Source organism: Mandrillus leucophaeus, unplaced genomic scaffold, assembly GCF_000951045.1.
Source record: "Mandrillus leucophaeus isolate KB7577 unplaced genomic scaffold, Mleu.le_1.0 Scaffold1805, whole genome shotgun sequence".
In the NCBI taxonomy this organism is placed as follows: Eukaryota; Metazoa; Chordata; class Mammalia; order Primates; family Cercopithecidae; genus Mandrillus; species Mandrillus leucophaeus.
The window spans coordinates 269027-286034 of record NW_012101816.1 but is presented as its reverse complement, the minus strand read 5'-3'; the positions used below and the strand labels follow the sequence as shown (position 1 = coordinate 286034).

At 35.0% G+C, this 17008-nt stretch overlaps 1 protein-coding gene across 1 annotated transcript in view; it reads right to left on the bottom strand.

Annotated features, from left to right (window-relative positions):
- Nucleotides 1-1661: 1661 nt before the first annotated feature.
- LOC105537900 (ran-binding protein 17) overlaps nt 1662-17008 on the bottom strand; it is a gene marked incomplete at both ends in the record, with an annotated part of 281796 nt that continues 266449 nt past the window's right edge. The window contains 4 exons of the mRNA XM_011977592.1: nt 1662-1770; nt 1862-1925; nt 13861-13941; nt 14961-15034. Of these exons, the coding sequence (XP_011832982.1) occupies nt 1662-1770; nt 1862-1925; nt 13861-13941; nt 14961-15034 (328 nt within the window). The remainder of the gene's footprint in view (nt 1771-1861; nt 1926-13860; nt 13942-14960; nt 15035-17008) is intronic.

Here is a 17008-nt window from a genome sequence, read left to right as displayed (position 1 = left end):
TGCTGGGATTACAGGTGTGAGCCACCACTTACAAAACATTCACCACCATGCCTGGCTAATTTTGTATTTTTAGTAGAGACAGGGTTTCACCACGTTAGTCAGGCTGGTCTCGAATTCCTGACCTCAGGTGATCCACCCGCCTTGGCCTCCCAAAGTGCTGGGATTACAGGTGTGAGCCACCGCACCAGGCTGCAATAAAGTATTTTAAATTAAGATATGTACATTGTATCTACATCATGATATTACACACTTAATAGACTACAGTACAGTAAGTTTAACTTTTATATACACTGGAAAACAAAAACTGTGTGACTTGCTTTATTGTATCACTTTATCATGATGGTCTGGAACTAAATCTGCAATATATCTGAGGTACATATGTATGATGTAGAGTAACTAAATCTAACTAACTGACAAACGCATTACCTCTATAGTTATCATTTTTGTGATGAGAACCTTTAACATCCAGTCTCTTAGTATTTTTCAAGAATACAATATATTGTTATTACCTATACTCACCATCTATGTACAACAGACCTCTTTAACTTATTCTATCTACCTGAAACTTTGTATCTTTTGACCAGCATCACCCCAAAGTCCTCAGCTCTTAGTAACCACCATTCTACTTTGTAGTTCTATGAGATGAACTTTTTCAGATTTCACATATGAGTGATATCATATAGTATTTGTCCATAGCCTGGCTTATTTCACTTAACACAGTGTTCTCCAGGTTCATCCATACTGTGGCAAATGGCAGACTTTTTTTCTTTTTTATGGCTGAATAGTATTCCATTGTGTATATATACCACATTTTCTTTATCCATTCATCTGTGGATGGACACTTAGGTTGATTCCATATATCCTGGCTATTGTGAATATGCAATAAACATACGGTAATGCAGCTGTTTGATATACTCATTTCATTTCCTTTGGATACATATACACCCAGTAGTCAGATTGCTGGATTGTAGAGTCATTTTATTTCGAATTTTCTGAGGACCCTCTACACGGTTTTTCACAATGAATGTACTAACCATTTTTGAAGAATTCCATTTAAGCCTTTTCTGAAGTATTGTCCCCCCATCTCCAACATACATAGTCATACCATTTGCACCAGTGTAACATTTTGCCTTTTCACTTAATGTTATAATATAAAATTTCACCTATCGCCTTGTCTTTAAATATTCATTTTCATTGAGTGCCAATCATTCCACAAGTAAGTGGGCATGCCATAATTTTACAATTCCCTACTGTTGGACAGTTACATCATTTCCACTTTTTCTCTAGTTTAGACATCACTATGACGAAAATCTTCTTTACACACAAGCAAAAAAAACCTTGTGTGTAAAGTTTTTGTCTGTTAAGATTATTCCTAGATTCATAGCAGTAAAATCAATGTGTCAAAGGACAGGCAGAAAGTAAGTTATGAGGTAAAAAATCAGTGCAAGTGTTATGTGAAGTGAAAAATGCCACCTTAAGTACAAAGATTTGTCTTTTGGCTCTAATGCTAACAAGTGAACACTCAAATCTTAGAAGGTTGTAGAAAACTGTCCGAAATGGCTAATTCTAATAAGTTAAATGTTGTACCCACTAGTATTCCACTTCTTTATTCACACAAGCGTATGGCTGATCCCTTATTGAGTTTAAATTCTTAACCTTACCTAGATCTACCATCAGAAGGCGAGTGAGCGCTGTGTAGAAGGTTGTTCGACACCTGAAGTCACTGAGACTGTAACTGTCACTGATGCCAAGAAAAGGGAAGTGTTCACTCTAATGAAAGCAAAAGAGTAATCCAAGTTACTAACGCTTTACCTCAACTATTTGTAAAATTCTATTCATTAATTAAAGAAATAAGACTTACCGTGTGGTTTTTTAGCATGAATTTCACAGCATCTATCTTCACAAGTTTTTTTAAAAGAATATAGGTAATAGAAGTTAAGGAATCTAAGGAAATATATTTGTCATATCAGTGTGTAATAAATCACAAAGTAACAGTGAACTGTAGTGGCATCAATTTCTACTTATAAAAAATAAATAAAATTTCTAAAGAGCATTCCTATAGAAATGTCTTTCCTTTTGTTAAGAATGATAATCTATTATTAACCAATGCAATTACTTTTTCTATCTTATATATATTCTAGTTATGGAAAGAAAGAATGAATTTTATAATTAAGACAAGAACTCCTTTACTATTAAAGTCTTGGTAGTGGAAAATTAAAACTGACCCCTTTTTATATTTTGGGTGTAACTTGCGAACTTCTACTTACTTAATGTTATTTCATAATGAAATAATTATAAAAGACCCATAATAGGCTATCAAAAAAGAGAAAATTACTCAATTCTAAGAAACAGTGAGCTCTCTTAGTAGAAATCTAAGATCAGAATATAATTAGGAGGATATAGCAGACTGTATGTCATCAAGTATAGATGGACAGCTTAAAGGAACTAATAGTTCTCAAGTGCCTAGTATGTAAAAGGCATTTTCCATATGTTAATTCACCTAATCTTCACAATTATACTGTTAAGTATTGATTATTATTTTTAGTCCATAAATAATGAAACAGGAGCTAAGAGAAATTAAGTCACTTGCCCAAGATCATACAGCCATGGATTGACAGTGCTGAGATTTGAACTGTAGTTTGGTTCCAAAGGCCATGTTCTTTCTGCTGTACCACATTATCACCTGAACAGTTCAACTTAGAAGGAGCATGAAGTTAAGAAATCGGAAACATGAATAAAAGGCCTAAATAATTTCAGGTATGATGTGGATTCTAAACACATCTACTCAGTATGCAAATACCCTCTTCTCTTACTCTACCATAGTCATGTGTTTCTACCAGAGCTAGAGCATCTCTCGGCCATTCCCTAACACCCACTCATGCCTTTCTTGAAGGCTATAATAATCTTATATGGCTCCATTCATATTACAAGGAAAACACTGGCTTTCTGTTTCCTTCACATCATCTCCAAATATATGACTCAGTCTACTGCCTCTGCACAGGGGCACTGAGAAGTATAATTCTAAATTTTAGTCACTCAGGCATGGGTATCAAAGAGTGGAAAACACATTGGAACACGAGTCAGGAGACCTGGGCTTGACTATACCATTCAATGAATCCAAGTAATAAACTTAGCCTGTCTCAGCCTTAGTTTCTCTCTCCAACAAATGAGGATGAAACCTATGCCCAAGCTACTTTACAGGATTGTTCTGAGGATCACATAATGCAAATGTCTTTGCCAGTTATCAATCATGGAAAAAGAAAGATGCAGAGAATTCACAAAACGTATGCAACTTGCAAGGCTAATTTTCACAATTTCATGAGATAGACAGTATTACTTCTATTTTTCAGGTAAGGAAATAAACTAAAAAAAAATTAAATAATTTTTCAAAAGATAAACAATTAGTATGATTTATATTCAAGTCCCTCTGATTCCAAAGCAACTATTCCAGTTGCATATGAAGCATGTATGTTTGGCTTAGCCATATACCTGATTATTTAAAATATGCATCTACATTTTAGCATGTATCTGTATTAGACAGTAAACTTTCTAAGGGCAGGGATGATACCCATGCATTTTAACCCTCTTGCACTGCTCTCAGCAGGTGCTCAATGCATTGTGTTTTTCTTTTTTTTCTTTTTTTGAGACAGACTCTCGCTCTGTCACCCAGGCTGGAGTGCAGTGGCGTGATCTCAGCTCACTGCAACCTCCACCCCTCCAGGTTCAAGTGATTCTCCTGCTTCAGCCTCCTGAGTAGTCAGGACTACAATCATGGGTCACCACGTCTAGCTAATTTTTTGTATTTTTAGTAGAGATGGGGTTTCACTATGTTGGTCATGCTGGTCTCGAACTCCTTACTTCAAGTGATCCACCGTGCCTGGCCACAATGCACTGGGTTTTTCTGGCAGGCTGCAGGGCAACAAGACCAAGGCTGACAGGTAGCAAGTTTTTCCTTGCCTCCAAAGATGCAGATTTGATGATTATTCCCAGTGTCAGTCACTGGGCTGAAGACCTGCCACTCAGACTTCACTCAGTTAAACAGGGGTAGGATCAATAAACTTAGAAATATCTTAAGTAATTACCAAATAGAATTCTCTTAAAATTGCAAAGTTAAAAGTGACAGGGTCTATGGGTAATAAGAATGCTGCCATTAATAGGAATCTTCCTGTCAGTGCTGTTAATAAACAGCAAGTCATGTTTTGACAACAGAATATTTATGAAAGCAATAAACAGAACATTCACAGGAAGAATCTCATCTGTCAAAGACACATTTTCTGCAGAACGGCATCTGTGCACTTTGTATCAAGGCCAGCCTCACTGCCTTTTAATTACATTCCAAAGAAAAAAATGATTAAGAATGAATTTTTACATTTTTCAATAAAGAAAAAAATGAGAGTTCACCTGAATATTTATATTCTCTTATAGAAATTCAATTCAAAGCTAGTTACGGCTCTTAAGTGGGTCTGTAATGTTAAAAAAGGCAAATGAACACGTCATCTTTATGATCTTTACACTCTGATCTTATTCTTCTCTAAGAGACTAGGGTTCATCTGAGTTGTGCCATTTTGGCTGGGTGGAGCATTAGATAAATTATGGCAACACTAAGTTAGATTTCAGAGGTCTATTCAAAACACCTCTTAGCAGTAAACCTGGTAATGGTGGTAACAGTAACAGTAGTAACAGTACTAGAAGTCTTGAGAGTGAGTAAAATTAATAGAGGAAACATCACATAGGGAACATGTCAACAGAAGAGTCACGATTCAAATCCAGATCTGTCTGGCTCTAAAGCTTAGGGTCTTTTCACTAGGGTATATCAGTAAAGAGACTAGTTCTCCTCCAGAGATCATTTGCTTCTTGAAATACAATTGAAATCGGAATCAAGTCCCAGAAGGGACAGGGAAACATTTTATTTTAGGAGGGACCAATTCATTAATGAGCCAGCATCACATCCAGGATTGAGCAAACTCTACAGTCAGGCTGGCAGTAACCCATTAAACAAAATTCTCAGAAAATCCCTGTCTCTAGCCATACAGTTATGAAAACACTGAAGAGGGTGAAGATGGTCTTATTGATAGCTAGGATAACACATAAAGAAAAACAAGAAAATAATCTTATAAGATGGCTGACAATTCTGAAAATTCTGAAAATCTGTATCCTTTGAAAAGGAGGATAACTAAATTGAGAATGAACTGCTTTCTTAGGTTACAGGAGTACTACACAATTCAGTAGCTGCTCGACACAGTATCACCAAGTATGACTTCAATTCACAGTATCAGGCCTTTTCTGACTATTTACCACATTTCATCAGATCTAAAACACCACTGATTGTAAAACAAAAAAATCAATATAATATGTACTACTAAGAAAAAGTACTTAAAAATACCATCAATTATAAGATATATCCTATTTACAGAAGTGTAAAGACGTGAAAAAATTTGATTTAGAATTACAGTAGTGTACTAGATACATCATATTCACTAAGTACAAAAGAGTGGGTAATCATATTGAATCTGGGCAAATATTTAAAAGTCATACATGTTCACAGACACTTTTTGCAGAGTTAGATCCTGATGAAAGAAGAAAGTTCACAGATGACAATATTACATGTCAGAAATTGCCATACTTAGGTTATACATACAAAGTATAGTAACTGAAATGTAAGTTTAGTTATTTCAAAAGTAGAATTTTGCTTATGAACCCTACGAGACACACACACACAGACACACACATACACACACACAGACATGCACACAGACACACAAACAGACACAATTCCTTTTAAGTAAATATAAAGAAAAGAACAGAAGGAAGAAATACCCATTATAAAAGTACTAAGGGAGATTATCTAGGCCAAAAACTATACTAATTGGTTATCCTCATATGATATCTGGCCATTTCTGATAAGTTGGGTAATAACATCAATATTTATTTACAAGATGGACTGAAGACTTAAATGTAAGACCTAAAACCATAAAAATCCTAGAAGAAAAACTAGGCAATACCATTCAGGACATAGGCATGGGCAAAGACTTCATGACTAAAACATCAAAAGTAATGGCAACAAAAGCCAAAATTGACATATAGGATCTAATTAAACTAAAGAGCTTCTGCACAGCAAAAGAAACCATCATCAGAGTGAACAGGCAACCTAAAGAATGGGAGAAAATTTTTGCAATCTATCCATCTGACAAAGGGCTAATATCCAGAATCTACAAGGAACATAAACATATTTACAAGAAAAATACAACCCCATCAAAAAGTGGGCAAAGGATATGAACAGACACTTCTCAAAAGAAGACATTTATGCGACCAACAACCAGATGATAAAAAGCTCATCATCACTGGTCATTAGAGAAATGCAAATCAAAACCACAATGAGATACTATCTCATGCCAGTTAGAATGGTGATCACTAAAAAGTCAGGAAACAACAGATGCTGGAGAGGATATGGAGAAATAGGAATGCCTTTACACTGTTGGCGGGAGTGTAAATTAGTTCAATCACTGTGGAAGACAGTGTGGCGATTCCTCAAGATTCTAGAACCAGAAATACCATTTGACCCAGCAATCCCATTACTGGGTATATACCCAAAGGATGATAAATCATTCTCCTCTTAAGACACAAGTACACGTATGTTTATTGCAGCACTGTTCACAATAGCAAAGACTTGGAACCAAAACAAATGCCCATCAATGACAGACTGGATAAAAAAAAATGTGCCACATATACACAATGGAATACTACGCAGCCATAAAAAAGGATGAGTTCATGTTCTTTGCAGGGACATGCATGAAGCAGGAAACCATCACTGTCAGCAAACTAACACAGGAACAGAAAACCAAACACCACATGTTCTCATTCATAAGTGGGAGTTGAACAATGAGAACACATGGACACACGGAAGGGAACATCACACACCAGGGCCAGTCGGGGGGTGGGGGGCTAGGGGAGGGATAGCATTAGGAGAAATACCTAATGTAGATGACGGGTTGATGGGTGCAGCAAACCACCACAGCACGTGTATACCTATGTAACAAACCTCCACATTCTGTACATGTATCCCAGAACTTAAAGTATAATAAAAAAATACACATAAAAAATCCAAATAGGTATAACCAAGATGAAGTATCTTAAGGGATACTAATAATCATTTACAAGGAACTGAAGTTAAGGCATAATCACAGAACAGAAGGGGTAACAATAAGTTCTAAATGCCCACGGTATGAAGTTTTGAAACTATAAAGGAAGAGAAAAAAGTCTTAATCTCTAACAATTTACAATCTAATAGGAGACAAGACCAGCAAATACTAAACTATATTAATATAACATTCATACCCAGATATATAGATTGAAAACAAGGTGTTCACAAATATTAAGAAAAATAAACCACAACTTGAAAGAAAATGAAGGAAATTAATATTTAGTGAGTATTAAAGGACTAAGGATTAAGCTATTTCATGATGGCTTTACTAAGTCTTTAGCCAAGACTGAAAAATTGAATAAACCTAATTGAGTTACAAAGTGTCAAATGAGGGAGAGTGGCAAATGTGGTGATTCAGTGAAAGATAATGACGGGTGTCAAGGGGTAGGTAAAATAAATTTCCTTGGTCCAAGTATAAAGTCCAAATTGTGGTCGAATGGAGGATCAGGAAATTAGCTATGGGAACTCAATAAGTCAAGTACCGTCAAACGGCTCAAATTTAAGTCAATAATTTTTGCTTGACCTAAGAAGCAAGTGGAAGAGATTGTGGGCTTTTGGGAACAGAAATGATCAGATCAAAACAATACTCAAGGTACATAATTTTGTGAAACAAAAATCTAAAGAACTTGGTGAAGGTCTAAATAAGGGGGCTATAGAAGGGGAATATGGAGGATTCTACACCTGATTCTAGTATACAAACAAACAGAGGAGATAAATTATGGGATGACTTTTCTATGGCTGATAGAGACAGAAAACAATGAAATAAATCAACATTTCCTCTGATAAAAAATGCTAATAGAAGTATGCCTGAGGGATGTAAGCTGAAACTAGTTTTATTTAACATTCCCACAAACCATCTGGAGATGGTGGTATTCAGTAAAATAAAGCAATGCATTTTAATATTGTTTCACAAAAGCAGAAATATTACTGTTTATTGCTAAATAGTTACTGTAACAGACATAAATAATTTTACTTTCATCCTTCACCCTTGTTTCATTCTTGCCCTTTGCGTCATCTCTCATTCTCTACTCCTTCCTGACACCACATTCAGGATTCATACCCAAATGGTGGGAAGGTCAGAAACAGATGTGAGGATGTCTGGTTTGCACACTACTTAGTAAGTTTAAAAGCCACATACTTAATGGTTTATCTATAAGCTTATGTCTAAATGACCTCGAATAAAAGGGGCTCCCTCAAATCAGCCATATCACAATGTCACATACCCACGTTATTTTTAATGTGCAGATTTTCAGAAAATTAGTATGTAATTTATCTGAGTTAAATTTAAACACAAGAAAAAGAAACTGTATTAATAAAACAACTGACTTTAAGCTCTTTGGAGAAATATAGAAAAGGAAGTTTGGAATCAGTGTCAATTCTGTCAGAATGTAAAATCCATTAGGGCAGGGTCTATGTTTTATTTGTCCTTTTGCCGTGTACTTAGCAAATGCTTAATAAATATTTGTGAAAGAGGCCAGTAAGATTCAAGATGAGTATGGAATTAAATTTAAAAACCACTATTTTAGTCTTACTAATGTTAACTCTAGATAAGGATGAAGTTCTAATTATTGTACTTAAAACAAGCAAGCAAAAGAAAGACAAATGAAGCTGGGAAAGGTAGGGGTGAAAAATAAAATTTTCATGGTCATCAAGTGACTTTGAAAGAAAACAGATTCTTTGGCTTGCAGAAATGAAAATGACTGAAATAAACTAGTAGATAAATAGATTTATGATGTATATGGATGGGACTTATATTCACCAAATTCAGGTGTACAGGAACTTAAGGGGACAATCTTAGAGAGTCAGTCTGAGGCCAAATGGAAGGAATTATTTCTTTATACCAAACAAAACCAGAGCCAGCTCCATAGGCATGTGGGCTGTACACTTGCATAGGGGACCCTGTGCCTAGAAGAGCCTCTTCATGGTTTAATGCTTTGCTGTTGAGGTCTTGAAATTCTTAATATTTTTTGAACAAGAAACCCCACATTCTTCTTTTTGAGGTGGGCCCTGCAAATTATGTAGCTGGCCTTGCAATAACATGGAGAAGTCATTAATCTTGAGAACTGTTGACATTAACAGTATCAATAAGGTAAAAAAAAAAAAAAAGTTTGGATAAACTCAAAAATTAATGTGGAAGTCTCTTATAGAGTCTGATTTTAAAAAGCTAGATATTGGTACTCATTGTAGTTTTGATTTGCATTTCTCTAGTGACCAATGATGATGAGCTTTATTTCATATGTTTGTTGGCTAGATAAATGTCTTCTTTTGAGAAGTGTCTGTTCATATCCATCGCCTACTTTTTGATGGGGTTGTTTTTTTCTTGTAAATTTGTTTAAGTTCCTTGTAGATTCTGGATATTAGCCCTTTATCAGTTGGAGAGATTAAAAAAATTTTCTCCCATTCTTTAGGTTGCCTGTTCACTCTGATGATCAGTGATCATTAAAAAGTCAGGAAACAACAGATGCTGGAGAGTATGTGGAGAAATAGGAATGCTTTTACACTGTTGGTGGGAGCATAAATTAGTTCAACCACTCGTGGCAATTCCTCAAGGATCTAGAACCAGATATACCATTTGACCCAGCAATCCCAATACTGGGTATATACCCAAAGGATGATAAATCATTCTACTATAAAGACACATGCACACGTATGCTTATTGCAGCATTATTCACAATGGTGAAGACTTGGAACCAACCCAAATGCCCATCAATGACAGACTGGATAAAGAAAATGTGCCACATATACATCATGGAATACTATGCAGCCATAAAAAAGGATGAGTTCATGTTCTTTGCAGGGACATGGATGAAGCAGGAAACCATCACTGTCAGCAAACTAACACAGGAACAGAAAACCAAATACCACATGTTCTCACTTGTAAGTGGGAGTTGAACAATGAGAACACATGGACACAGGGAGGGGAACATCACACACTGGGGCCTGTTGGGGGGTTGGGGGGCTAGGGGAGGGATAGCATTAGGAGAAATACCTAATGTAGATGATAGGTTGATAGGTGCAGCAAACTACCATGGCACGTGTATACCTATGTAACAAACCTCTATGTTCTGCACATGTATCCCAGAACTTAAAGTATATTACAAAAAGGACCTCAAAACACACACACACACACACACACACACACACACACAGACACACTCTAGATATTTTTAGTTTTCCCAAGTTTGATGATTATGTAATAAAGGCCAACTACCAACAGAGGGCCTGATAGAGAATGAAATTTCCTTTCTGAAACTCAAGTGGAGCATGTTAACTGCTACAAATTTGAGTAAACAATAAATTGCAGAAGAAATACTGATCAATTATCTTTCAAAAGAACAAAAACTTGAAATAATGATTAACAAACAAACAGAATTTTGGATAAAATGTGATACTGTTCTCCGTTTTCAGCATTTAAAATAAGTTTACTTGATTGCTCTGTATGACCCTTATTCTTGCTCCAGTTTTCCCAGAAGCTTCCTTGTTCCAATCATTTGAACAATCTCACCCTTTTCCCATTTAGACAGAAACTAAAATTTCTGACCAGGAAACATTTCAAAGAAGGGAAAGATCCCCAAGTACTGAACGTGAACACAGAACACAGAGGGCTGGCTCTGTACAGAGCCATTTCAACTCTGTGCCTGTTCAAAAAAGCTATTTAATCAGAAATTCTTGGACTTTAGTCTTGAAAATATAAAGAGTATGTTAAACAGTTACTCAAATGTATTTGCTAAATTTCTTATAAATACCCATGTAATGAATCTGATGGGAAAACATAAACTTTCTGTCAAAAAGGTCACTGGATTTTAAAATAACAATAGTTTTACCAACTTGAAAAGTTTCAAATTTGGCAAACAGCAATTTTGGGGTAAAATGCAACAGCCACCCAGTTACAATTCGGGACCCAGTTACAATCCGGGGATTTACGCCCTGCATCGTTATTTAGGAACTAGACTATCCCTAAAAATGTGAGTCTGTGGGTCTTACGAAGTCCTACGAAAAAGTGTCTGTGACAGAAGTACCAGACTTTTCTGCTCAGGACATACAATGCAGCTCCATTTTCTAACTACCTAAAGGCAGAGGTTCTCAAAGTATGGTCCTGGAGCCACCAACTTAACAGGAGGCTTGTGAAAACTACAATTCTCAGGCCCAGGCATAACACTTCCTGAAAGAGAAACACTGGGGAGTGGGACCTAACACTTTGTGTTTTAAAAAGCACTCACATTCTGATGCTCACTAAAGTCTGAGACTACTGCTTTAAGGCAATCAAAGGCTTTTTAATACTTCCTAAAAATGGGGTCTTCTGTGATTTCAGTTTCTAACAAGTGGTCACATAAAAGAACACCAAAGTTCAGAGACTGGCTTTGAGCACCATAAACACTGAGTAAGGTTCATCTGAAGCAGATAAAATAGAAAAAATAAAACAAAAAGTATCTGAAGACATATACTATAAACAAAGAACATTAAAAAACCTCATAGTGAGATAACATGCTTTTCATTTACTTCTAATATTTTATATAAAAATATTTTGAATATTAATATATAAACAGATTTCCATTAACAAGGGGCCTATAGGTGATGATTTTGATCTTGCATAAGTGTTTCTATTGCTGAAGAATGTCATCTTATTCCTAATACAGAAATAATATATTGCTTTAAAATCAAGATTGAAAAACACATTATAATAAAGAAATCGATTGGAAAAACAAAACATGCATTAGGTAACCAGTAACTGCACTAAAAACAGATACACCACTCACATATTCCATTATGTAAATGAATTCAAAGATATTTCATGACTGATCAGCTAGAAGGGACATAATGATTTATAATTCAAATAACTGAGCACTGAAATCAAATTGAACTAATATATATTTCTAAATATGCAAACCTGAAATAATTGCTAAAAAATATAAATCAATGTACTCATGTTGAAATCATTCCTATACCCTGGTTTAAAATATTATAGCTTTTAAACTTTTATCTAGTAAGTTTTCTGAAAATATAATTTTTTATTTACTTCAAGAAGTACTCAAAAGCAATAAACAGCATGTAAAATAAAAGGCTATACTATTTGAATTAAAGAATATATAACAGGTTAAATAGGATAGAGAAAAGATCTTAAATAGCAGACACAAATAAATTAGGCATTATGCAAATTAAACTAAAAGAATACAAATCAAATTAATTTTATACTAAATATCAATTTCAACCTAAAAAATAGGGTAAATCTAAACAATAGATATATGCTATAAAATAACTGAGGCTTCTTTGCAGATAATATGCTCTCAAAGTAATTCATTGTGAAAAGGCCAGAGTTTGCAATACTAGGAAGTACTTATAAACCACTTCATATGTTAGAAATAAAGAGTATTTCAGCATTATTATTAGAAAAAAATATGGGTTGAGTTTTTTTTTAATAAGAAAAAATACATATCTTAAAAAGCCAAATGACCATTGGAATTGGGTTGTACATCACTTTCCAGTAAAAAGGAAAAACAGCCTGGACAGGTGTAATTTATCATTTTTCTGATTTAATATCAAAGAAATATATTAAAATAATAAAAAGAATCCTGAAATCCTCAAAATTTGTAGTGATAAATAGCCCTCCCTGTCTTTATTGCATTATACCTACTAACAGAAATATTGCATGGTGGATTTTGCCAGACAAGGACGATTATTTTCCAATAAAAAGTTGCATATTAAATTCCAGCACAAAAGTGGGTGTCTAATACTTTGGAAATCTTTTATGGTTTACCAAGGAATACAATTTTAAACTTAACTAACATAAACATATTCCTGGAATGAACCTGCATTAAAGGTTTCTATCCAATGCCACCATTTTCAGAATCTGTTGTCATATTAAAAGATCAGCTAATCTTAGTGATTAACTAATCCAACACTTATCTTTCACAAGTCCTATATATTTGATAGCTAACATAGAAAAGACAATCTACATGATTCTTCCTAGTTTTTAGAAATATGACAATACTGTCAACTATAATTTAGGAAGAAGATTCTTGGTTTTAGAATTTTAAAAACCTGCCAGACAGAGAAATCTAAACATTTAATGTATAATGGGAAATCTTATTTTAGATTAGATTAGATGTTGATTTGGTGGGGGCAATAATCAAAGAAATGGTCAAAAGCTTATCATTTTCTTTGTATTACTCTACTGTGCCTTTCAACTAATGAAAATGATGTTCTTTTCAACTGAAGAATATTACAGATACATTTACTCATAGGAATGCAGTTTTTCTAAGGTAATGTTTTTAGAATACTTTGACCTCCTTAAAATTAAGTTACATACTTTCTTTTAGGACATGAATTTCTGACAAATACAAAAAAGCATGAACTAAAATATATGTGGTTGCATACTTTCTTATATAACCATTTATTAGCCTAGGTGAGTATAAATATAACTGTAACTACTTAGGAATCTATACATCCATATAAATTCAACAGTGATTCTGACTAAATGCTTCATAGTATACAGCTAATTAAAACCTTTCAAAAAACATGCATTTACAGATAAGAATAAATGAAAGAACTTTTTATTTAAAAAAAATTGCAAAAGTTACAAACAAGAAAAATACCTGGTAAATTAAATGCATTTGCTAGGTTGTTTATACATAATGTCAGATATACAGTGAAAAGGATATCCAACAGAAAGGTCATTTAGGAACTGAAGAGTCCTTGAAATTACAGGCTCACATCTTCCCCAGTATTTAAGGTTTGTAACACTAAATATGAAAAAAAGTCTTTAATTATAAGTAAGTTATTTGCTTGTCTAGGGAGAATCAGAGAATACACATAAATTTATGTAAGTTTGATGACGTAAGTCACAAATATTTTGAAAGTGAAAAACAGGCTCAAAAACATTTTCTATTCTTTCTATAGCATATTCAAAATTATATGCGATCTACAATGAATACTGCACTCCAAATGGTGTATAATTCTATATATTTAGTTTTGTAAATTAAAAAGTTGTCTAAGTGTTTCACCAGAAAACATCAAGTTTGTACCCAAAACATAGGGAGGAAAAGCAGGAGTCACAAAGAAAGCCAAATAGAGGCTCACTGTTACTGCCAAATAATGAACCATCAATCTGTGGCTCCAAAACTCACTTCTTATGATCATAACTGTTTATCTAACTTTGTTCTCTGCAATCAAGACAGTGTTGTTTGTCTGTTACACAGATAAAGTGGGGTGCCAGGTGGAGGCATACAAGTTTGGCTATGGGTACAAAGTTATGTCTGTGACTAGAAACTAGTTTATTCTGCTAATATTATAAGTTCAACATAAGGACAGTTTCCATGAATATGACTCTGCCAGACATAGGTTTCTCTTAGAACTAATGAATGCCCTATCAGACCTCTTTCAATGATTTCAATTTGCAATAATCTCTTCATGTGGTCTTTCAAATCAAATATACAGGTGTTTTTCTTTTTAAATTAAAAAAAAATGTTGCCCAATTGATCTGAAGAGTCAAGGTCTGTAAATCTTTTAAAATCATCATCTGATGCTGCACACTCCAGTTGTATGGAAACTTCACAAATTACAATGTCCTTTGGATGGTGAGTTTTCAATATGTGAAATTAAGTTTCAGTTAAGAACAATGCTAATATTCTAACAATTAAAGCATAATTTTAGGTCTTTTATTTAAAAAACTAATATATAAAAAGATTTAAATACAGTAAAAAGATCTATTACATTTAAAACAACAACAAAAGAAAAATCAAAGACCAAAACAAGAACTCACATTTTTGTCATGAATGTTTCTAGAACGTGGTTGTCATCTGTTATTCCTAAGACTTCTGACATACGAGCATATACCTGCATTAAAACACTTCATTGTTAAAAGCTTTATTATTAACATATATTTTCAAAAGACTATTCAAATTGAACAAACATAAGACTTAATGCACTGTTGTATCCACATTGAAGTAGGGAGTGGGTGGGGGAGCAAATGAATTTTTTAAAAAGAATCTTATAATTTTAAAATTTGCTAACTTTTTCCTCCAGACCGTTCCTATTTTGAAATATATAAATGCTTACACACAAACACACCCATATATCCATTTTACTCCCACCACACTACATACATTTTTTTTTTTCTCAAAGTGGTAGATCGCCCCTTTCTAGAAGACAGGAGTAAGTATGCAAAGGGCTGGAAAGTAGAGTACTTCAACAAAAGGCTCCAACACTTAAAAATTTTCCACCTATTCTAGATTTCAGTAAAATATTAACCATTTCAGGATTACTTAAGGCAGTTATAAAAATAAGGATTTTAAAAAATCAAAGGAAGTTAAAGAACTTAAGAGAAATTCTCCTCAAATATTACCTAATTAAGCTTCCACAAATATACAGGTAGGTCTTACTTTTCATGCTGACACTGAAATCCCAAGCTCAGGGATTCTCTGTTGAAACCATCAGGGCCTGGGAATCCACTAAGCTTCCAATTAGGGAGTGTTGGTTGCAGAGTTTGGGGTGCAACATTTCAGTCTCAATCCAAGCCACATTGAGCTTATAAACACATATCCCATTTCAAGTGGGAAAATGCCACTTATACTCCTTACTAGCCTGGCAAAGCTGAGAGGTGGGTTGACACCTCCATACTCCCTGATGCTCTGGTGTGATTCCAGGTTATCCCTGCCAGACACCAGCTGTATGGGATTTCTCTTCTGTGATTTGATCCTCTGTGATTGTGTTCTCTCACTTTCTCCTAATCTGCCTATTTCTTACGTACAGCAACATAGCTTCTACTCCCTCTGTCTTTTGTTTTTTTTTTAATATCTGAAAACCAGTTTGATACACCGCCATAGGTCACGAAGGTAAGATAAAAATCACAGGGGCAACACAAATCACCCAGAGCTATAGGGTCATAAAGGGGAGGAAAGCTGCCATTGTAGAAATTTCTTTTCTGGATTTTAAACACCATTTGAACCAGCAGGTTGTGTTCCAGACTTTCAACCTGAGTCCTGTGTCTGGAAGGCTTCTCCTCAGGCTGATGGAGTCAATCAGAGGGAGAGAAAAAGAGGGAGAGAAGGAGGGGTTAGGTGTAAAGGGTGATGGAAGGAGGGGCTGAATGGTGGGGAGAAGCTGGGGGTGGGGGGGGGAGGAGGGAGAGAGAGAGAGAGAGAGAGAGAGAGATTGAGATTCAAATTCCTGCTGCCTTACCTACTAACTTCTGAGCCCTACAGAAAAGCATTTCAATGATTATATGTCTGTGGCTTTGCCCATGAGAGTAGGCCTTCATCTCTTATTAGATTGAAGTGACCATTGTTGCTTGTAAGATGTTTGGGGGAAAGAGGGAGCTAAGGAGAGAGAATCTAGAGAAGTTAGTTACCAAGAATCCTCAATAATCACAAACCTTCAGGCACAAAGAGGGCTCAAATGAAGAATGATATGTAGAATGGAAAGTTTCCCTAAGCTCACCATGATGCAAAACCTCTCTCATATATAGAAGTATACATATTGGGTCCCTTGGAAAACCTGGTATCCACATGATTAATGGCACATAAAGCATTTGACAACTTGGCCTCAACCTACCTCATCTTCCACATTTCCCTCAACCCCAAGCCACAATAAAATGCTGATGGATCACTGAGGCATCTCACGCAATTTCAGATTTTTATATGTTCATGTGCTGGTCATTTTGCCTCAATCAGCCTTCTTCCTCTTTTTCCCCTCATACTCATTCAAAAGTCTCTCCTCTGAAGCCTTCCTAGGCACAGTGATTTGAACTCTCCTTTATGTTCCCACAACATCCAGTCCACTCCTCTATCATGGCACTTTTCACACTGTAAC